The sequence below is a fragment of the Pieris brassicae genome, chromosome 13 (assembly GCF_905147105.1).
Source record: "Pieris brassicae chromosome 13, ilPieBrab1.1, whole genome shotgun sequence".
Taxonomy (NCBI): domain Eukaryota; kingdom Metazoa; phylum Arthropoda; class Insecta; order Lepidoptera; family Pieridae; genus Pieris; species Pieris brassicae.
The window spans coordinates 4,207,397-4,232,487 of NC_059677.1; the positions used below are offsets into that span (position 1 = coordinate 4,207,397).

General features: G+C 35.7%; 2 protein-coding genes across 5 annotated transcripts in view; one reads left to right on the plus strand and one right to left on the minus strand.

The window, feature by feature from the left end:
- LOC123717610 (pseudouridine-5'-phosphate glycosidase) overlaps positions 1-25,091 on the plus strand; it is a 165,688-nt gene that overhangs the window by 43,214 nt on the left and 97,383 nt on the right. The gene's annotated exons all lie outside the window — the stretch shown is intronic.
- Positions 9,973-25,091, minus strand: part of LOC123717612 (CD63 antigen-like) — a 70,263-nt gene continuing 55,144 nt past the window's right edge. For all 3 annotated transcript variants that reach the window (XM_045673688.1, XM_045673690.1, XM_045673689.1), the window contains 2 exons: positions 17,081-17,173; positions 9,973-11,396 (listed from right to left, as the gene is read on the minus strand). In XM_045673688.1, the coding sequence (XP_045529644.1) occupies positions 10,226-11,329 (1,104 nt within the window). In that variant the 5' untranslated portion in view covers positions 11,330-11,396; positions 17,081-17,173 and the 3' untranslated portion in view covers positions 9,973-10,225. The remainder of the gene's footprint in view (positions 11,397-17,080; positions 17,174-25,091) is intronic.

A 25,091-nucleotide genomic window follows, 5' to 3' on the forward strand; every position in this document is an offset into this window, starting at 1 on the left:
ACTAATTACATTGGAGACATCGCAAAAAACTGTGTTTGTGTGTGTGTGTGAATTTGTGTAATATTTTTTTAGGACCTATTCAACTTTTTATTTATGCAATTCAAGCAATCTTCTTACCATCCGCCAAGTGTTCATCATTAAATGTATCCTTAGAAAACATACTCTAATGCGCTTTAACAAACCATTTCTGGAAAGGCGTAGGAAGGACCTAGTATATAGTATATCTCAATGTAAAACCCAATTATCACACCGCCAATTTTCTTATAAGGCATGTATTCACTTTGATTAGTGCGAGTGATTAGAAATTGAAGATGAGTAGTGCAAGTAGTGTCCAATTCTTGTTTAGTGGCTCAGTAAATTCAGTTATCGATAGCTATCGATCGGCAAGTTTGGACGAATATCGAGAAGCGCGAATGCAATTGGAAGAAGTACTGAAAGAAATTTTAAACGCGGTGCTATCTGAAACCGAAGAAGTTTTGAAAGTTGATAATGCAAGACCAAGAAAAGTATGGGATCTAAAATTGATTACTAGAACACCCATTCTTGACGCAAGCTACCTATTTTTTAAGGAGTTGGCTGCTGAAGATACGATGGAATATTAGTTTGCTCTCAGGTTGACCGAAGAGTCCTACTGCCTCTCCAGACGTGTTTACCCAGTTACGCTGCGAGTAAAGAGGAACGGGGGCGCACGGGTAGTAGCAACTCGCAGTTCACTCGCAAAAATCTATTCGCTACTATCTATACGCTTCTAATCACGTTACTAAGCAGCCAACTATTCACCGCACTAATCACTAATCAAAGTGAATCCAGGCCTATCTATCTAGTCAGCTTTACAACAATCTTTATAGGATCCTTCATATTTACCCTATGTTATTATTCGAAATTAAATAATTTATTACCATATGGCTTTGTTCACAAAACTGAATTACTAATTCAAGTATAATTTTACCATTCTTAACTTCCACAGTGCACACACACTATTTAACACTACCAACCGCCTCCCATCCCATGCATCCCTTCCCTAAGATTATCATTCTGGTGTGTACAAATGTCTCGACCATGTAAACCTTAAACTTTAGTTTTTCTTTATAATATAGCATTTTGGTTTCAATTATTGTTAAATTACTATTTCATTAAACGATTGGAAGAACGGAGTACCCTGATGTACAGGTCTCCCTAGACATTGTTCAGGGGCTCCAATACCTGCTGAAACAATGTGACTTGTTATTGAATAATTAAAAATTAGGAATGCCGCGGTTCTGAACAATTAATTGACCACCTCCACCAGTTATTTCGGTAACACACTATTGTTTGACTTTAAGTCCTATGTGCCCCAAGTAGGCCATCCAGCGTAGAAAACCAGCCTGACCGGTCCTGGGTCCTCTCTTAATTTCACTCCACGTCATTCCAGCTTCACCTCTGCAATGATGCTTCGTTGCCAGGTCTGTTTTTGGGCGGTTTCAAGATTCCAGTCGAGGGCTTGCTTGGCGAAAACTGGCGAAGTGATCTGGAGCGTAGGCTCTCCCTGTACTATATTCACTGTCGGCGTTTTATACACCTGACAATCGGCACATATGCATAACTCTCATAGCTATTGCAGCAAATATATAATGTAATTGACTTTAAATTATTTATCAGTAATGTATTAATATTGTGATCTAAATAGACAAAAATATCAATAAAATCCTAATATATATAATTCTCCTGTCACGATGTTTGTCCGCGATGGACTCTTAAACTACTTAACCGATTTTAAATTAAATTGGCACACCGTGAGCTGTCTGGTCCAACTTCAGAGATAGGATAGCTTAGATCTTTAATTATAGTCGCAATTTTATTGTATTGAAAATTATTTGTCTATAATTAATTGACAGTCACAATTATCTGTTAACTCCAAAAGATTCTAACAGATGTCGATACTTTTCGACTGGATTGAGTAAGTAATCAATAGATGGCACTGCTATGGTAAACCGACAAACGTGTCATATAAGCTACAATTAAATATCATGATTTCCACGTGTAATTGAGGTTAAAGTATAAAATAAATTTATTTTGTAGTAAACGAAATACCGTGAAATTCAAATATTTCTACTTTTTTAATTTTTGGTATTAGCATAGCCAACCACGTGTTACTTAGACCGAAGTGTAAATCAAATTCAAATTATAGTGACGACAATACAGTGAAATTATTCTTTCGTGTCACGGTATTAAGGCTAACTAAAACCACATTAAGGAGAAACGAAGTTCGCGGGGGCAGCTAGTTGTTTTATAATGTTTAATAATGTCTATCAAAATAAAGTAACATCACAGCAACAACCAAAAATAATTCATAATACAAATTGCAATCACTCCGTGATTGACGCTACCTGATTGACATTATCTTTGTTTATAAAATTTTAAATAACTTTGTAGATTAAAGATTTACCAAATGTTTTAAATAAAGTTATTTTTTTCTTGAAGAGAAACCAAAGACAACATTTTTACGTTCGGGCGGTGACCAACTTCAATTGTAATGTAACAGAACTCTAGCTGCAGTAAACGACGCTTTGAGACAATGATCCATTTTATGAAAGTCTCCATGTCTGGCTCAAGATACTGCATCCATTGTTCCGTCGCCAGTAACATTTGCATAATTGATTCAACAATTTTATTTCTAAATTATCATTTATTGTTATCGTATTATTTCTGTTATAACAGTAATGTTTTTCATTAAATCTTGTGCACACTGATGCATGTATTGTGTTCTCTGTAAGTCTATGTATGTATTTTATTAGTGTGCCTTTTTAAAATTATTTTAACCGTTGTTGAAAAGAATACATCAGCATGAAAAATTGTTTAACGTTAATTTATTACAAGTTAACTGCGCCCGCAGCCTGTGGTGTTTGGCAAGGTTTTTGCTATATTATCAACGTTATCGTTATATTATTTTACATTAAAAAGCCAATAATAAAACTCAAATTTTTGATTGCATGAACAATAAAGTGTTTTGTTAGTACTATGTATAAAAGAGCGGTGTTGTCTTAGTGTCTTCAGCATGCGAATCTCACCCCTAAGGTTTGACTAAGCGCATTTAACATTCGCTCGGACGGTGTAGGCAAACATCGTGAGGAAACCGGCTTGCCTTAGAACCAAAAAGTCGACGGCGTGTGTTAGACACAGGAGGCCGATCACCTACTTGCCTATTAACAAACGATCATGAAACAGATACAGAAATCTAAGGCCCAGACCTAAAAAGGTTGTATGACTGATTTATTTCTTATATTTAATCTACGTGGCTGTATAAAATTAGTAACTATTAAAAATGTTTTTAGAAACGAAAGGTCAGAACTTTACTTGTAAGTAATATTTATTCGCCGTCTAAACCTAATACTTGTAGTGTTATTGTGTCAGAGACTATTTTTGATCGAAATATATTGTGTAATTTAAGATCATTCTTAAATCACACATTATAGCTAAAACGTAAAAACTTGTTTATTCATGTGTTTAAATGATTATACGACATTGGGTGCACACGGTCTGATGTTAAGTGATACCGCCCATGGCCTAACTTTTTGAGAATTGGTACGCTCCTTTCATGAAGGAGCCTAAATCTAATCGCTTCGCAAATACTTCAGTGGGCAGCCGATACCACATAGTGGTAAATTGCGGCAACTACCTGAAACAATGCTCAGTTAAGGATCGACGGAAGTCAATGAGATACGGGGTATATTATTTCCCTATGTAGCCAAGTTCACATTTCAACATATTCATGCGTCGGGTTGTCTATGTCCCCAAAATATGGCGAGGTGGCCATGCGTCATACTCGTGAACTCGTGTATGAGGTGATGTTAGTTATTTTGCCTATGTATTTGCGTGTTGTTCCACATGTAAGTGCAATGTAAGTGCGTGCTCCTATTTCAACATAGACGAAATATCTTTGTTTTTAATTTATTTTATTATTATACATTATTTAAGATGTCATGTAGAACATGGTGTAATGGTTGCAGCGCCTTACAAACGTCGTGTAAAACAAAAATTGGCGAGATTGGCGGAGAGTTTATTGCCAGTTCTTCTCTTCCGTTCTACGCCCTTGATTAGAGAACTGGCAGTTAATGTAAAATTAGAAGCATTTTATACATGTTTCTGTTTTTGACGTTCATACATTGTCATTTTTGTTGATTTTGAATTTGAATTTAATTTGACCTCAGAAAATAAAACTTTCTTACGATGTTTTCCTTCACCGAACGAGCGAGTGTTTAATTCTCACATAGACATTTCCATAGGTACAGGTGATTCGAACGCAGGACAGGTTTAACAGGCGCTCGTAGCCAACATTAATCTTCATATCTCATCATAATCTTAATATAATTTGTTTGAACCTTGTAAGAAATTAATACTATTCATTAGTCACACAATGTGTACGGTTCCTCGGTATTTTAAATTGAATAAAATTTGAAGACTCGGTGTACACAACTAACCTACAAAAATTTCTCAATATGTGAATGTAATTCCTTGAGAAAACTAAGTATCTTTGAACCGAACCAAAGTACTGTATGTAAGGAGTTAAAAATGAAAGAATTTTTAACAAACTTTAATTAATGCATTTATTATGATAGCTCTCAGTCGCCTAGTGCGTACCTTCGGAAAGTTGCAATAAGTTTAATAAATAATCTGTTAAAATCACAATTATGGACACAATACAGCTCGCAAGAAATAGAAAAACAGAAATATTAAATCACACTTGTGTCAATTGTCAAACTTGACAAAGATGACAAGCATCATACTAATAATAACGACCTTTGCATAGTTATATTTATTATGTTTAAACATGTTTTCATTGTCATACATATATTTTTATAATATCGCAATTTTTGAAAGTCACATTTGTATGAATATTGCTAGTATCGACCAATTTTCTAAAAGCCGATAAATTAAATACTATTTCTGATGATGCTTAAAATTAGACAAATAATGTCAGATTGAGATGTAATTTTGAGTTAGAACAATGCCTGGCGCATGAAATTTTAACGCAACTTCGAGTTACAATGCACAGCTTAGTAAGAAACTAAAAACTTTGAAAAAAGTTAACAATTTTAGCGACATTAGATTTTTTTCTTATTAAAACATTTTATGTATACAATTATCCACAAGCTTATTCAAACATGTCTATTGGCAAATTTATATAATCGTACAGATAAAAATAAACTTTATTATCATTCACACTTGTCAATTGTCAACAATTATTTTCATTATACACAGTAAAATATTATAAAATGCATATACATTTATATAACACAAAGTCCTGTTTAACCCTTTTATAACTCAGGAACGGCTGGTGTTTTTTTTGAATTTTTGGATTTAGTTTTCTGAAGGAATTGTTTATCAACAAAAAGATATCCATAAATCATCAGTCTAGCCGTTCATTCATTATAGTCTAACAAAGCACAACTGACAGCTCACGTCTATGGTTTGAAAATACTGTCAAATCTTAATAATTTCATAAGTATTAATCTGTACATGCTGTTAGCCGAAACAGCTGCAAAACAATCTTTACAGATAACAAATTTACTGGTAATAGATTTAAAACCATTTGTTCAGTAACAAAAGAACTTCACTTTATTCGGTTTAACCGATTTTTAAACGTAAAATGTTTTTTGTACAGTGCCTAAACGTATCTAAACCGGACGTCCGGGCGCATTTAAATTGTCTGTAATCTGGGGTTGATTGACATTTTACCTTTTTATTAATAAACTAATTTTCCTTTTGAAAAGTCCCTAAAAATACCTATTCGTTCATTCCATAGAATCAAAAATGGATATATAGACATCTAGGCAAGGCAACTAAAAATTGAAATATTTTATCAAAGTTAATTCATGGCTTAGCTTGTCAACATCTAATTGGACCCTGAAAAGCTGGAACGAAGATAATATTTATCTTCTTTTGGATCATTTTTCTTTTGCCTAGTAATTAGCTACTACTTATATATATATAACAATTACCCTTTAGATTAGCTTTCACATATTTGTTAATGCATATTATTATTTATATTTATTCTGTAGATTTTAGTTTATTTAATTTGAGTTTTATTACATGTTATTTTTGTTAATTAATTATGCACTTCTGGTACTTTACCCTCTGGAGGTGTTTCCTTTTTTCCCATATTGGGGGCTGGAAGAATCACTTGTTAGCGTTAAGGCCTCCCGTTGCCTAATATATAATAATTAAATAAGTTTGACCAAAAGCACTCATATCACTTCCATTACGGCTTTAATATAGACGCTACACAGCTAAATACCAATTAAAATTTAATTTATTAATATTTTATTTTTCCCGAAGGGGCAGGCAGAGGCCACGGATCTTCACTTGCTACGGGCCCTACGTTTTATGACATTTACCACGCATGCTCGTTATTGATACTTTTAAGTTTTCTAGTACCTCCAGGATTTCGTCCGGGTCCCACAAGGGCTACCCAACCCGACTTAATCATCACGGATGTACATGTCCTCATTCATTCTAAACAATTTAGTATTATTGCTTATATGGTGTTGTTTGTTTTGTGTTGTTGGTATTTAGAAAAAAAAGTAGTGTAAGTCAGTTTGAGAACTAGAACGTTCGATGTACGCTTAGGTCTACAGAAAATACTCTTTCTTCTTTTAAATGTTATCCAGTTTTGCCAATTCCAACTGCTTTTTTAAAACAAGAAACCGATCATACGCTGCCAGAGGGTTGTAAGTTGTCATTTCGTACGGTACGCTCTTTTTTGGTGGAAATGAATAATTAGGAAATTTGTTAATGTCGAGTACTCCGGACGTCCGGCTTGTGTACTGTACATGGATAAACCAAGGCACATTTCAAATGGAAGCAGGTTAGATTTGATCCTAACTACAAATTATTCAACTTTCCGAATATACTTTAATAAAGATTGGTAGTGACAACAATATTAAAAAACTATGTTTCCGCAATCAGAAAATATACTCTAAGCATAGAAATAAGACACTAGAAACTTGTTTCCAATTTCAATAAATCACATGAATTTGTGGGTGTCCTTGAATACATTATTAAAACCAAAATGTTCACTGCGAGCAATCTTTAATCTTTAAAACCAATGTCACCTATTGAAACATATAAAAACTTACGAATAATTGTGAACCTTATGGCCACCGTTCGATACGACCACTCCTTGGTGGAATTATCGAGCCTTGGTCTTGCTCATTTCTAGTATCTTATTGTCTATGACCCTAAGCGAACGTAACTAGAAGGATTAGTACAAACATTTAGTTATTCTGTACATACAAGATGGCGCCCGATTAATAGACAATTCGCGCGTTAATCAAAGAACAGACATTGACAGTTGACACCCGGATATATTTCGTAATTTAAAGAAAAATCTTCAGCTGTCTGTAACACGCATTTGGCTGGCAATTACGATTGGTTTTAATATAAAGAAATAACTTTCGAATTGTTCTGTAATCGGGCATTAACATTTACAAATATGTTTATGGTGGCAATTTAAAGAGATTTAAATATAATAGGACACTTGGGATGATACTGACCTCTGATAGGGAACATCAAAAATTACATACAACCTTTTTTTTAATTTCATTCACAGGTTTATATAGTTCGTTATATAAGTATAAATGAAACAGTGTTAATATAATGGATTCTATTGCTATCTTGGAGCCAAGCAACAATAAAAAATACTGAGGAAGTGACTTGAATAGTGTAATTAATACTTGTATTAATTACACCTGACTCAACTCAGTAATTGTGTAAACATAGATAATTTATGTATCAACAAAGAGTCGATACCGTTTCGGGTTTTGTCAAAATAAATTTTATTTTCGTTATTTTTAAGGAATTTTAATTGAACTTACCCATTATATTTTGGCGTACTCTGTAAGCGTGTACAAAAGAAATATAAGTAAAATAAATGTATATCATTTAAAAAATAGTCCAGTTATCTATGAAAAGATATTGGAAAATTCAGCATCACCCCGCTGTGTTTGCTTTTTAGACAATTAAAGTATGTTACAGTGACATTGTTCTTAAAAATAATACTTTTAATCTTATATCAAAATAATTCATACGTTATCAAAACAACAAAAGAGTTTGCACATATGCCACCTCAAATCCCATTTGCACGGACTACTACAATTGTGACCCTAATGACAGTATATTTAAATCTCTTAGTATGAGGTCGTACTATGAACGTGTAAACTGTTGGTTCCTATAAAATCTTAAAAGACAATACTGTGTCTAAACTTTAATTAACTGTTATTACATTCGCACTAAAGTTGCTTTGAGATAAGTTCAATCGTAGAGTTAAAAGCTTCGTGCGTCACAGCGTCCCCTGACCAATCACATCGAAGGACCAAAAGAGAAGGCAAACGGCAAAGAAGGCCATGGGGACCCCTTTTTAGTAAGTGCCTGCTTTTAAGTAAGTATTATGCTAATTTTTTAGAGGTCGTATCTCGGAGGGAAGACCTTGTGAAGCGGACCGTTAAAGACTTCCTGCCATCAAGGTGATGCGGATGAAATTAAGCTGACTAAACTGGCATTTGCATACACTTTTGACAAAGGAAATTATGGACCCACAGTTCAGCTGTCCAGCTTACACTTTTCATATTATTATCTTATATAACGATTGGCCAATTGCAGTCGAAGAACGTGAGAATTTTGAAACATGGAAGTGAGAAACCAACTAAGGTTCAGGGTCAGATACTGACCGTTAACTATACCGTTTCTGTAAGACAAAATTACAGTTTGCGCTATGCGGAATAAAATGGTTAGCCAGCGTCATGCTTTTTTCTAATATATATTCTGTCATATTAGAAATGTCACGTCATATTAAGCGATGCCTTAACTTACGTTGTTAAGAAAATTTTACAGAAATAAGACATAAAAAATAAATCAGTGGCGCTACAATCTTTTTAGGTCCGGACCTCAGGTATCTGTTTCATGATCATTTGTCAGGCTAGGCAAGTAGGTGACACATACCTACCATGTAGGTGACAGGTACCTGACACATGTGTGTTTTGTGTCGTGTTGTGATGTTTTCCTTTGCTATTTCAGCAAATGTTAAATGCGCACATAGAAAGAAAGTTAATTGGAGCACCGGGGATTGAACCTACGACTCTGGTGAGAGTCGCTGAAGCCACTAAGCAAAATATTTTAATGAAACAAAAAAAGATAATAATGCAACCGTAGGGTATGTCAATAATACAATATATTTAGTGCGAATGTCATAACATAATCTAAATATTTATTCTCAAAGATTACCACAGCCTTCTAAGGTTGTTAAATCCATACAGAATTTTCTACAGTTTAATATTTGCAGTAAACAAATTGTTTAATTTAAGCATTCTTTATCGTAGGTACTACGTCATTTAAGCTCATTATATCAGTATTGTGTCTTTCTGTCCATGCAATGTTACTACTAATGTTACGTACAATTTATCCTAGTATTTACATTTCTTTACGAAACGTCACTGACGTTTTATTCCACTTTTAGAGTGAAGTTTGACGAAATCTCTAGTGACTCACTTCATATGAATGTCGCTTCGTCTATGGAAATGCTTGGGCTATGACATTTCGCTCAAACAAATCTTGTCAGTGAATACAGTAAGAAACTTTTTAATATCATTGAGACGAGGATTTTATGACAATGCTCACGACACATATAGAACAAGAATACAGTCAATATAACATCTAATACATCGAAATTTTAAAAATGTAATTGGAATGTTAAAGACGAAATACGTAAAATTACTGAAATATGTTAAATTCTAATAAAAAAATTACACAATTTAACCGCTAGTTAAAATCGTACATGAGTCTAACCGCTCAATGAATTAAAAAGTACTTGACATTGAATAATTATTCCATCTGGAACTGCCATGCATAGGAACTAAACACAAGCTTTGCTCGTGGAAAAAAACCGTTTATTCCGAAACACCTAAAACTGTTTATGATGTTTCTAATGATACTACAACATCAAAACATCATGTAGTCTGTATTCTAGATAACACATAACCACAATAAACAACATTGGAACTATTGAATGTAGTGGCACCGTTTATAGTTCAAACTCGGAGCGCGTGTGACGACGGTGGTCGAGACGAACTCTACCGGCTGAGCGGTGTGCGCACGTGGGAACGCTGCGCGCCCGGGGCAGGTCCATCTCGAACCCTGCAGCGGGGAACGACCGCCACCGCCGCCCAAACAACCGCTCCAGGTAACATCTTAGTCAGATTCTGGTTGCAGCACTGTCCGCTGCCAAGGGCCTGTAGTCGCCACGCGCCAGCTCACGCATCTCGCAGTTGTTGTTGCCGTTCACGGTTTTCGGTCCTAAGGAGTCCTCGTGTATGCTGCGTCTCGAACACGGTTCCGAAGCCCTGCCTAGCAAAGCCTCGCGTTCACTTGCTCTTTCTGGACTTCCACCGTGTGTACGAACCCCTCCGTTCGCGTTTACAGCATTCACAACTATGGTTTGAGACAGAGGTCCCCCGTGTAATGGGCTACTGTCTAAAAGCTCGTCGGCACCCATTTCGCTGCGAAGTATCCTAATTTTCTGAATCATTTCTTTGATTTCGCATCTAAGAATTCCGAGGAAACAAAATTTTAAGAATGCAATAACACAATAGCCTAAAACGAATAGCGCGTCAGCTGTTTTTCTGAGCCAATTGAGTAACCTTTCGGCGCAAGCGGCTGTATGTGGTATACAATGAACTGGGGTAAAGGAGACCGGTGAACTAGCTGGCGTGGAAAATGTAACCGGGGTGACTGCTGGCGTATTTGCTGGTATTCGACAGCAGCTTGGTGGCAGAATGGTCCGATTGAACGTTGCAAAATCTGAGGGACCCGTGACGCCGCAGCAACTTTGCTCTCGCTGCAGGCGGTCCCAAGCTTCCGAGAAATCCACGTCGTTGTCGTAGTCCTTCGCGAGCCTGATTCGCAGCTGCGGTCGTAGCTCTCGACAGACGCGCTCAAAACGGAACACCCAATAAACCCCGATGGCAGCGTCGCCTACCAGCAGAGCCAGAAGTGCGAGCCAGTAGGCGTTCAGCATGCGTTCCGAGAGGCGTAAAGCTGCTAGGCAGCCGAGCAGCTGAAGCAAGCCGGCTTGAACAGGCAACGCTGCGTAGCCGTAGAGGAAGCCCGGTTGCGCAGCACCGAGGCCTGGGACAAGCCCACGGCGGTAGTCGGCTAACGCCCGGCCGGCGGCAGCGCAGAAGGCGAGGGCTCCCAGCAGCAGTGCCCCGTTGCAAGCGTAAATCCAAATGCGGTAGTAGCGCATCGCGCGGTGCGCGGCGGGAATTTGCGCGGGGCGCGCGGGCGGCGGCAGCGTCATGGTGGCACGCGCCGCGTCATCGCGCCGCCCGCGCGCGCGCCGCCTCCACACGACGCGCCCCACGCCTCTGCGAATGGAAATAATACTTGTAACTTATACACTTGGGTAGGTGCTAGTCTCGATCCTAAGTACTCTTGTACTAATGGAAAACGATATATGCTTGATCTAAGAAGGGATGTTGTAAGCACAGACGGCTGATTCATCACGTATTTGCTTAAAAAGTTACTAACCACCCGGAGCGTTTTAGGCATAAACTTAAGATTGATGATGATTGATTCTCTCTGTTTTCTGTAATGGTTTCGTTTTTTTTATATTAGTTGTATTTTCTTTAACTACTTAGTTCAAATTTAAAATTTGTTCTGTGTTCAGGCACAGGTTTGGTCATATTAAATAATATACTTCATTTAAACTGCGACTTGTATACAAAGATAGGAAGGAATATCAAAGAATTTTCAGAGTCTGGTTACATGATTCTAAACTGTACATTTATTACACCACGTTCCGTTGTCAATAAAATCTTCAAACTCAACTAATCATTCGGACGTAAAAAATAATATAGGAAATGCACGTACGAATCCTCGCATGTAGTTCATACATTATTAAGCTGTAATCAAAAAAGTACAGCCAAATAGATACAGCGCTTATTTATATTTACAACCGATACTGTGCAAATTTAACCTCAAATATCGCCTCTTTGGTTAGGAATTCCAAATTCAATTTTTTACAGCTGTAATATACTCGTGCATTTGTATTTCGAAAATCGTGTTTCATTTCATTAGACCGTTTTAATTTTTTTTCTTTGCGTACTTCTATTAAAAAAATAGAAAACATGAAATATCGCGTTTTTACCTGTACAAGTATCACCATGGCACCAGTGCTGAAGACTACTACCAAATTAGCTTCATTTAGAATATTTAAAATATCCATCGGACTTTGCTCCAACAGACTTACTCTAGACAACAAACTCCTTATATATTAGGTCCTTACATATGTAATTTGCGTAATTCGTACTGGCCACTTTAATCACGATGTTCTCCTCTTTGGCAAGGAATTCCAAATTCAAATTTGTACAGCTATTTACTCATGTATTTGTGCTTCGATGACCGTCATTCATTTGTTTTTTTCTGTTTGCGTCACTCATTTTACAAAATGGAAAACTTAAAGTATCGCATTATTTACGAGTACGAGTTCCGCCGTGGCACTAGTGCTGCGGAAACGACTCGAAGGGTGAATGATGTGTATGGCGGTCATGTTGCAAAAGAAAACACAGTTCGTTCTTGGTTCCAACGTTTTAGTTCTGGAAATTTCGACCTGCAGAACAAGCCCCGTGGACGGCCTGAGACCCAAGTTGATAATGTATTGAAGGCTATTGTGGAAGCGGATCCATCGTAAACCACGTCCGAGTAAGCTGCAGGCTGCGGTGTTAGTGATAAAACTGTTTTAATTCACTTGAAGCAAATACGATAATCGGAAGCGCTCGGTGCAATGGTTGGATCCTGGCCAGTCAGCCAAAACCTGCCCCAAGCGAAAATTAACCCCAAAAAAAGTTACTTGTAAGCGTTTGGTGGACTAGTGCCAATATTGTTCATTGCAGTTCTGTCTAATACGGCTAATGTCTATTGTCAGCAATTGCAAAACATGATGGAAAAGCTAGTGGCTAAACAACCTAGGCTGGTCAATCGCTCCCCGCCACTGCTACTTCACGACAACGCTAGACCACACACTGCACAACAGACCGCTAACAAATTAGAAGAGCTTCAATTGGAATGTTTAAGACATCCTCCGTACTCCCCGGACCTTGCTCCAACAGATTACCTTTTTTTTCGACATTTGGACAACTTCTTGCAAGGGAAAAAATTTAACTCTGATGGGGCAGTCCACATCGCCTTCACAGATTTTATTGATTCCCGTCCGACTGGTTTTTTTTAGTAAAGGGATCAATGAACTACCTATGAGATGGCAAAAGTGCATAGAAAACAATGGTTCATGCTTTGATTAATTAAATATATTATATTTAAAAATATTCGACTTTTTGTTCCTCCCATACAAAACGCCAATTTCATATGTAAGGACCTAATATAAAGTCATCATAAAGCCCATTTGGACATATGACCTCCAACTGAGGCGTAGCTCAAGTGACACCAACATAAACATACTCCAGCGACAACAGAAGAAGATCCTAAGAATTAAGAGCAAAAGTATCGTGATAGATAACCAATGACGAAGATCATGACCACATGAAATGAGAACAATCAAAGAGGAAATCCGGAGACAAAATGTAAGAGAGAGAAAATATAATAAGGGACTGTGCATTTTATGGCGTTATAGAGACTTATTGTTATATGCAGAAATGAAAAACGTATAGATAATCTATGACTCCTACTTATTTGTCATGGTGCTATACGTGCAAACAATCCCAATTTTAAAACAAGAACGAATTTCTTAGAAAGTTCGAATTCAGGATGGCGACAATCGAGTTTATTGCGGGCAAGGATCGACGTTAAATCGAGGGACGTTACATGGAGTCTACACTAAATAATATTCTCTGCGAACATATAAAGTAGGTGTTCTTGGGTAAATGGCAAGCCGGTTTACTCACGATATTTCCCTTAACCTTAACAGCACAATTGCAGATCGAACCTACAATGAGAGTCACACGCTGAAGTTGAAGATTTAGAGACGGAATATTAGAGATTTTAATCAAATTTATTTTATGGTCACGTTTTTAAGCAAAGTTAAAACTAGTTACACAAAGTCGTGCCGTATTTATTACTTTTCCGAACAACATTAAGAAGGATGAGGGCGTCGTTACAGTTTTTGAAAAGTCCAACTTTTTGAAACGCTTTTATTACGTACTATTTCGTAGTTTTACTTTAATGTATAAAAGTTATTTTATTAAAAGACAATACGACGTATTCCTGTTAAGTGAGGATGGTTTATTGCATATGCATGCAAATGTGAACCATTTTGGATTAATAATGTTTGTTGGCTTTGAAAGGTTTAATTTAAATCGTTTTTTTTTTCTTTTGGTTAATACGGACGGTGGTGGTGGTGATGGTGGACGAAAAATATTTTTTTAAATATTTATGGCTGGCAGGTAATTTTAAAAATACTGTTACGAAGACGGGTCGACTGCAATGTTTATAGATTTTTCCACTAGTTAGAGAACTTTTCAGCAGGCTGTAATATAATTTCTGACCGTTTCAGGAGAGGGTCAATCACATATTAGAAAATTGTAATTTCCATAATGTTACCCTAGTTTTCAGGAAGCTGAGCTTTTTTCAGTCGGTTTCAGAACATGTGTAGTAGAGTAGTGCAGTTTTCAGGAGACCCGTTTTCAGGCGTTTTCAGGCCTAGTTATACCCCTGTCATGAAGGAATATTCTAGACCGAACTTTCTAGGTGTGAGACAAGGACGAAATGATACGAGAGAGAGAGAGAGAGAGAAGATCAGAACTTTCTCGAAACTAGACGAGCACTCTAGAACGCCGTACGACAAGGACGGAGCAACGTGCGAAAGAGATAAAGAGTGCGGACGTTCTAGAATTGTGCAATCGCTACTCAGTAGCAAGCCCGCCTAGAAAGTTCTCGAATATTGTTTAGAACTATTCCCAGGGATATATAAGCGAGCCGAAACGCGACTAGTCGCTTTTAGTTTTGAATGCGATAACACGAGAGGAACACCGAAGCGATAAAGTGCAAATAAAGTGAATACAAGTGATAAAGTACTGTGTGAAGTGTGCATAAGTGAAGTAATTAGTGATTGTTTTGTGTGTGTAATTAGTGCATCTCTGCGGTTAAATTGCGCCCATAAATTCCTCATTGATTTACCAAGAAATAAACCCTTGAATAAATCTACGGCATTTTCTATCCGATCCCCTAGCTCGTAACAATACTAATAACTGTCACTGCAACGGCATTTAATACATGACCAATTTCATTCGTCGTCCGGCTAGGTTAAGGTCTTTCGACTTTACCGCTTTGTATTATGTACATTTTTTCTTGAAAAAAAAAACTATAATATAAATAAAAAAGCGACTAAGCCCGCCATTTATTATGGGAATATGAAGGACGACTATCCCAGGACAATGAGTCCTATGAAGCGAATATATATGTATATATGATATTTTTTTAAATATGACTTCAATTAAAACTCAAATTTGAACATTTAGTTTTTTCATTTAAAATAGGGACAGGACAGGACTGATAGGAGTTATGGAACATAACATTATTGAAGTTACACATATATATATATTAGTTAATAATTAGAAGTGCAAACCAAATTTTAGCAATTATCGCAAACTTGAAGCTAAAATGAGCCCTTGAGTCTTCTTCACTCTCATAAATTGTAACTTAACATTCTTGGTTCCAATAATGTCCGAAAGGAAGACTATATTTATATTCTTTATAGGTTATAGATTACTCACTAACTCACTCGTAACTTAGATTTAACAACCCTCAGATCAGTCATGTTAGTATTTTGTTAATGTTAACTCCACCTAATTGTATGTTAGTTATAAGCTCATGTTTTAAACAATTAAAGTCAAAATCAAAATGATTTTATTCATATATTATACAAATTTTCTACAAGAAGAACTGGCAAGAAACTCTCCGCCAACGCGTGTTCGCCAAGTTGAACGCACAAAATGTTTGAACTGGAGCAAATCAATCCCAAGGATTAGGATCATTTCAATAATCGTCAGATTTATAAAAAGCTATATTGATTAATTTACGTTTAACGAGGGCTTTGAATTTATTTAGTGATAATTCTCTGATTTCGCTTGGGAGTTCGAATTTCGATATAAGCAGTGGTTTCTCTTCTGGAGCCTGCTTGGTCGTACGCTTGAATTAGTTCTATTTCGAGTATTATACTGGTGAAAGTCACGATTTTATTTAAAATCGTTTATATTTTTTTTGTATATATAACACGGGTTCAAGAATATAAAGCTAGTTGACTCCCAGATTCAAACAAAGAATTTCATTTAATATATAACATTTGCGTGTAATATATTTGAAATTCCCTTCAACAACCGCGACCGAACTTAACTCATGCAAGAAATAAGTAAAAAATAATTTTTGTAAGTTTTTTTACCGATATATGTATTTATATTAATTAACTACATGAAAAATTATTAAATTGGTTGTCAAAAATCTTGATGCCATATACGAAATACTCGCGTTTGAAACTATTACTAAGTAATCCAAGAAAGCCCACAGGGCAATATTTAAAACAATAAAACGACAAAGATTAACAACTAATATTAATAAGTGAAGCTAATCTCCTTCCTATAAGTTATAGATCCCTGCCGTGTAATGATCTCAAGGTGATTAAATTTTTAAAGACAAGCCTTGCCTTGTCTGCCATTATAGGGACAGTATTTAGACCATAAGTTTTGACAACGATTATAATTTACTGTTATTATTATCATGATAATTAATATGACATGCTTACCTGCGGTTTTTTATATACAATAAACGATTTCTAATTATTATGAAATTTATAACAATAAATATCTGCAAAACACTGAACAAGAAGTAGAGAACTAAAACTACATGGTTACGACAAATAAGCCTCGATTTTAACCGGAAATTGTGCATGTCGAACACTTGTTTAAGTGGTTGCAAGACCTACATAGCTTAGGAAGGAATTGGTCCCGGAATTGTCCCCGAGGGCAGACGTGAATGTGACTGTCGATTTGGCCGTTTATTTGTTAAATAAACATTTTTATTTTCATTCAATTTTATATCTTACAATCCGCCACCCGTGCCTTGTGCTCGAAACCTCGCTAGTCACAGCAGCGGTCGCAGGATGCTACTCAATGCTCCTACAAGCTCCGTTCGATTCCTGAAAAGAAATAACATAGTAACTATATATGGCAGAGAGCAATAGGGAGAAAAGCGGGATTTGAGGGCTGCATTTGTCAAAGGGCCGACGAAAGAATTAATATTACATAGCTAATAATGAAAGGACTTAATAATTTTTATGTATAATGTTATTTGTGTTTTTATAAACGAAATTCCCACAAAACAAAATTAACATGAACTGGTGTTTGGAGGTCTACTTACGCTATAATATCAATAATAGTTACTAATAGGAAGATACTTAAATATGTAGTAATATTAGTTAATTTAATACACTCTGCATTCTAATTGAAGTTATGCTGGCCATGCGTCATACTCGAGAACGGGTGCTACCTGTGGTGACTGGTCGGACTTGAAGTCGTGTATGCGGTGATGTTACCTATTTCGACTATTTATTTGTGTGCTCTTATTTCACCATGCCTCTTGCTGATAGAGGATCTTTGAAAATCTGAGACAAATCTTTGTTTTTAATTTATTTTATTATTATTTATTACTTAAGATGTCATGTGGAACAAGGTGTAATGGTTGCAGCTCCTTACAAACGTTGTATAAAATAAAAAAAACATTTTTTGACGTTCATAAGTTTCCATTGTGTTACGTATATGAATAAATGATTTTTGACGGAACACGTAAAAAACACTAAAAGCAAATGGTGTAATGGATTTTTTCAATAAACGGGTTTTCAGAGTATTTTTTTAAATACTTCACAAAGTATCATATAGCTTTCAGTTATAAATCATTCCGACCTTCAGCCCTTGGGCCTAAAAATACCACTCGACAATATATGGAATACTTGACATTCACCGACTCGCTGGCATTAAAGGCAACACTCGCCTTTAAAAACGTATTAGATCTATTTTTACTTACGAAATAAAAACCCAATGACGCAATAACTCTGGCTTATATAAATAATTTTGTGTTTTTCTAGTTATTATTTTTATTATATTTAGTAAGACAAGCTTGCACGCACTGACTCGATTTATCATACGATGTTTTCTTTCACTGTCCAAAAAACCTCTCTCAAGTCTAACATTGTTGTATATGTTCATTGATTAGTATTTTTCTTAACAGACTTGTGTCTGATACACATGTCGAGTTATGCTCGACGGCTATTGTTGGGGGCCTATTTGTAAATTATTTTCAATATTAATTTTTCCATTATGCGTTGAATATTTGTTTTCGTTAACAATGTCCTAGTAATTTCTCTCTAAAGCTTATTCCTAGGTCTATCATTTAAGAGACAAATTCAATTTTTGAAGTGAAAATTTACCGTCACATTGTTCGGTTAAGCGCCATCTTTTTCTTGTCCCTACCACGGTTGATTCGAAGATATTAGAAACCATTAATAACAAAAATATATAATAACGATAACAATTGAAGTAATTATTATATTACAATTAATTAAATTCTATAATAACCTTAGTAGTAATACGGTAAAATGAAATAATTGTATTATTTGTATGCATGTCTATGTTAAACTAGGGGGTTTATATGAATTTTAGAAAGTTTAGGAGTACCACAAAACCGTATTGTATACAAAGGGATATTCGGGATGCCAGTCGTACGCTACGCTAGGCGAAGGCTATAAAGGGTATATACGTTCAAGCGAATGTTAATTTCACACATGGAAAGTCTACATCAAGTTCTCAGGGAAAAGAGCCCGTTCAAGCCCCTGGCCAACACAAGGGTATATAGGTTCCACTTATTGACGTTTAGCAATTCCAATTCCCGTATTTTGACATCTTTATTGATTGGCAGCATTAACTGTGATGAGTGAGGGCAATTCAATCCGCCGCCATTATCGGAAATATTCGCGTACAAATCTCTTATTATGCCGACCCATCACGAAAATAAACTGTAAGAATAATATTTAGTCGTAAATATATTGAAATAAGTGGTGGAGAAATGGTTTAAAACATTAGATAATATAATTTAAATAATAGTATATAAGTAATGTTAGGTTAATAATGTCTGTCTGTTTAGCGTGCGACTCTCATCCCTGAGGTCATAGTTTGATCCCCAGCTGTGTACAGCTACAGATCATACTATGACCACACATGGAAAGAAAACCCAGTGGTACACCACTTAACATTCATTTAACGCATTTAACATTCGAACGGTGGAGGAAAACATCGTGAGGAAACCGGCTTGACTTAGACCCAAAAATCAACGGCGTGCGTCAGGCATCAGTCTGATCACCTACTTGTCTATTAGATTAACAAATGATCATGAATCAGATACACAAAACTGACTTCCAGAACAGGTTTATTATTATTATTATTAAATTATGTCTGCCTCCAAGCGTATGCATACTCGTAATTTAAACTAGAGACGGTTTTTGTTCGGGGCAATGGCTTAGTTTAAATATATATATTAATGTTTTTTGTCTTAGAGGTACTGGAAAAGTTATCAATTACACATATATGTATTTAATCATTACCTATGTTACTACATCGTCAATTTATACACATTTTGTATTGAAATTTCCCCAAAGTAATTGATCTATTAAAGTATTTTTTTTTAATAAGGGGGCAAACGAGTCAGGACATCCAAGTCATCGCAGCCCATGGACACACATTTTAGTGGGTGCGCGACGGTCTTTGAGAGAGGAGTACACTCTGACTTTGAATGTTTGCTGGTAAGAGAAAAAAACATAATCATTTATTCAATGTACACTTATGAACGTCAAAAAAATAAATATAATGCCTCTAATCATTTACTACATTTTAATCATTTACTGCTAGTTCTCAAATCAAAGGCGTAGAACGGAAGAGAAGAACTGACACTTCGCCACTCTTTTTTGAGTGTGTAAAAGTGACTTGTGAAACGGACTGTGAAAGACTTTCAGCCATAAAGGTGATGCTGATGAAATTTTGACTTAATACGGCTAGTATGATGATAAACCGAGTCAGGAGGGATCAAGCCTAACAAGTCTTCAGAACACTCACCGTAGAGAGACAATCAAGCTTATCAATAATACATTGAAGATTGACAATTCGACAATCTCTTTTTTTATGTACGTATATCGTGATTATCATCCAATATTTATTCTTTATCATCATTCCCATTTGGTGGAGCAATAGCTGAACGATCTAAATAAGCTTTACTGTGTTATTTTTCTTTTCATGCATCTGTACCATAAACAATTCTTATGTTTTTTTTTTTGTATATTTTCCCCATATTTCGGTACAAAATCCTCTAACATGACTAATAAAATTGAAAGTTGCTTGACGAAACTTCTGGTACATATTTCAAAGCTATGAAACAATGAAAGCTATGAATTCAAAACGTACAAACTAGAGTCCGAAATAATACTGCAGTAAAGTAAATTTAACAATGCAAAATATTGCAGTTTTACGTAGAAAGTTCAGTCAAAAGTTTTTAATAAACGTGGGAATGCATTTCTATTCTAATGCGACTTGTGTAAAGACTACAGAGTAGGTACCTTAAATTTAAATCACAACATCTTTTGTTTTCACATTGACAAATGACAGTTGACCGATTTGTCAATGCAAACGACAGTTGACAAATTGTCTAGTGCGATAGTGAATTGTCGAATTGACGAATCGCGTGACATGTTCCATTTATTTTATACATATTTCAATTATTTTACACTAGGTGTTCCCGCGAGCATCGTTTCGCCTTTATATGATTTTTACTTAGCGTACCTGTTTATAAGCTAAACATAATATTTTAGGCTTTTCCGTGCAATATTTATTTCCATAAAAACCTTCAATGACAAGGTATTAATATATACTCCAATCCCGCCTTCGAGTTTTTCGCTTTTTTATATTTTGCGATTAATTTTTATTTATAGACTCATTAGTATACTCTCTGGTGTGAGTTGATATAGCGACAGAAAGTAATGACAAGTGAGAGTGCAATCTTGCTAAGTATTGCAGAGGTGAGCCTCTTGATATTAAAATTATATTTTTAATGACCTCTTTAGTTTAAGCCGGAATTTAATTTAAGAGAAAAACATAATTTGTATAATGGCGTCTGCCTCCTGTGTGCCAACCAGAGACAACTAAATCTAGCCCACAGATTGCTACACAACAAATTAAAATGTTACCAAATTAATTTGTATTTGACTAAAATAAGAGCATGCCAACTCTTAAAAGTGAATGAGCGAACCCTCTGTCATTTAGTGTCTATGGGTATCACTTAACATTAACATATATTTTACATAACTCTACGTTTCGTGGCGGTGTGGTGTGGTGGTCATACATATATTACAATACTATACAGATACTCCTGACATTCAATACATATTAAACACATATTTCACAGTTCACTGGCTAGCAAAGTGTATACTGTACATAGAGGTTTTTAAATAGTGTTTATATATAAATCTTCTGTGTGTGTTTTTGTAATATAACTTTAATAGTTTGGACGTATTTTGTGTTTAAGGCTTCGAGAGTTTAGAATATTTTTTTGTAAACTAAACATTCTCATTTGAATGTATTATTATATGCGTTTGGGTGGAGTCCTGGATGGTTTAGATTCACCCGGTTAGAATCATCCCGGCAGATGGCGCTGCATTCGGTATCTAGGTTATTTATATATACAGCAAATAAACGTCTTCGGTGCATGCATTTTGATGAAATTTTTTGTGTGTTCAAGTGGGAGTGGGAGTCGAGAATTATTTATATTATTAAATACTTTGTATATAAGACGTGTGTACAGGACTACGTGTGACGGATCCGCAAGTTTCGTATTTATATTTATTTGAATATAGATTATGTAAATCTCGAACATACACAACAGCATAAAGTACATAAATATCAGCATTTCTAGGGCATAAAAAGTATTTGCAAACTCCGTCTACAATTTATGCATTTCTGATACTTCACTCTTGAATTCTGAGTTTGTTTATAGTTGAAGCAGCTCTCGGAGACCCAGATCGCGTCACAAACATTGCAAATTTTACGAATATAAAGTGATTTTATGGAATATTTACGTGTGACGTCATTGGTTGTTTAGGAAAAGTTTTATTTATACGAGTGTTTGATTTTACAGTTTCATATGTACAGGAATAAAAAATCCGCGCGTTCTAGTATAGTAATTTAAACTGCTTGTTTGTTATGTTCGTAAGTCATATGCGATACGAGATTAAAAATGGATAAGATTATTCTATGAAATTTAGAATATTTTTAATATAATCTATGGTTTATATTTTCGCTCCAATTATCTATTCTGTTGCTACGAATTGTCATTTTTGTTGTCTTAGATGAAGTACTTAATAGATTAAGTCCAAAAAATTAATGAATGTAAAGCGTTTAGAGAGAGGAGTACAAAGAATAATTTCTTGTTTATGTTATGCGTGTGTTTTTTTTAAATTTAATAATTGTAATTGAATAATATGTTTGCTCAGTAAACATGTTTATATAAATGTACAGTTAATAGTGACGGTGTATTACCAACTACTAGTACCTGGTTTGTACCTGCCTTGTTTAAGTAAGTTGTCAATTCCTAATAATTAAATATTTAAACACAAGATAATAACGCAATGAGGTTAGGATGCGCTTTATGGAGACATAAGCCGAGCTGTATTACACATGTCAAAGCCGTTTCACGTACGAGAGTCAGTCATTTCTGAATTTAGTCTTTTTTCTCTGGTTCAAAACAGTGTTGCCAGTTAAAACTTTAAAAGGAACTCGAATCGAATCGAATGTCAACACTTGTCCTGCGGTAACGTTCCAAAACAGTTTCTGGCTGTTTTCCAAATACATCTGGTTTCATTAGGAAATATTGGATTAAAATTTCACTTAATTTTCCCAAAAATATTCAACTTTATGTATTAATTTGGAGTGGCGTGCCTCATCCCTGAGGTCACAGGTTATCCTTTTCCCATGGACATTCTATGGGCTCCTTTAACAGTAGCTCGGTAAAGGAAATCGTCAGGAAACTGGTATACCTTTCATCAAAAAAGTCAACGTGTGACAGGCATAGATGGCTGATCACCTACTTCCCTATTATGATCACGATATGATTAAATCATACGAATTACTCGACCGGCTAGTCAGCCATTTTGTTTGACCCAACAACGGCGAATTATGGAATGTGTGTTAATTACTGGAGCACAGTTCTTCAATAGTAAAAGGTCTTTTTAGGTCTGTACATCAGATTTCTTTATCTGTGTCAATTGTCAATCTAATAGGCAAGAAGGTGGGTCCTCCTGTGTCTGACACACGCCGTCGACTTTTTGGGTATAAGGCTAGCCGGTTTCCTCGGGATGTTTGCCTTTCGAGCAAATGTAACAATAAATTCCATTGATGCACAGTCTCGGATATGAGAGTTACACGCTGAAGCCACTAGGCCAACACTGCTTTTAACGAAAGTTCTCTTTAATCTCTTCATTTATAACAAAGGTTTACCTAAATCTGTATTAAATAGAATTTAGATCTGTGTTATTCAAACTAAAATCACGCCTGACATTTGATTTCCCGAGACAGAACAATACACCATTTGATTCATGTATGTGGTATTTCAACTACCAACGGAATACAGCCTCCATTCGGGGCGTAGAATTTTGTCAATTTACTAAAAGCTTTTCGATGCAGACTTCACTCGAGTGTATAACGTAATTTGATCATAGATTACAGAATATAGATTGTAGAAAATATATTGATTTCCAAAAATATAAATACGGCAGTCGACGTAGCCTATGGACACCCATTATTAGCACCGCACCTACATCGGGCAACGCTAGGTGCGATTGTACGATTTCCACCGGGACTAGATTCCACAGTTTGCTAGTTCGCAAGTGCCTTGTAAAACGGGTTGTGGAAGACTTCCAGCCATCAAGCCACCAGTTACTTTGGTGGAAGTAAGTCAGTTTAGCAGCTAAGTCATAAATGTTACTTACGTGAAACTCGACTAGTATTAATAACGATCTCGTATTACATTATTTTATGTCCATGCGAGTATCGTACAAATCGGTTTGAACCGTTTTGAGTGCGAGATGTTTCATTCGAGTGTAGTGATTATATTACTAAGGTTATCTCAAATATTGTTGGAGTTTGAATATGTTAATAAATAATATGTTAGGCAGGCAATTGGAATACCTGTTTAAGTTTTATATAAAATTATTGTTTTCTGTTATTTGTATGTACTTCTTTTAAAGACGCAGACGCAGAGAAAAATCCTTTAAACTTGGCGCTGGCGATAATAATAAATTCATTGAACTTTATAGAAGTTACGAGTGTTTGTGGAAGACGGAAAATGCAAATGATAAAAACCGTGATGCGAGCAATGCCCTTATTGCATTTACGAGAGAATTGTGTGTTGAGGGATTTGAAGAAACGTTTCCAAAACTTAAAAAAATATGTGAGTGAGTATTTAAAAGAAAGAAAGTACAATCATATATGGGCACTGGAGCTGGGGCTGAAAGTAAAATTATTTGGACTAACTTTTAAGACTAAACATCATCAGAATTTCCTACAACGATCAAAATTGTTTCTCTCAGCCACAATTTTTAAGCCAACATATTTTTTCTAGTTTCCGTTGAATTAATTCTTGTCTTAGAAGAGCAGATATAATTAAAACACACTCATGCACTGCAGTCTTGGCAGCAACTGGCACAAAACAAAACAATGTTCAGACGAAGAAACTTTATATATTCAATAATCGTATCTTGGATACGAGAAGCTCTCTCCATCTGTATGGGCCTCAACACTCGCTTGTGCCAGTGGATTATTGGCCCCTTTATTTTCCCATTATGACAAAAAGATAAAATACAGCTTAGATTTTTTACATTACTTTATTTATCTTGTTACCCTAGCTATAGCTTAATTCAGTACCGTCGATCGGCACCCTTCGCGGGTAAAAGTCTCCTCCAGCTTTTTCCAACTGACTCTGTTCATGGCTGTCTTTCTCCATTCGCTTCCTGTTACCGCTTC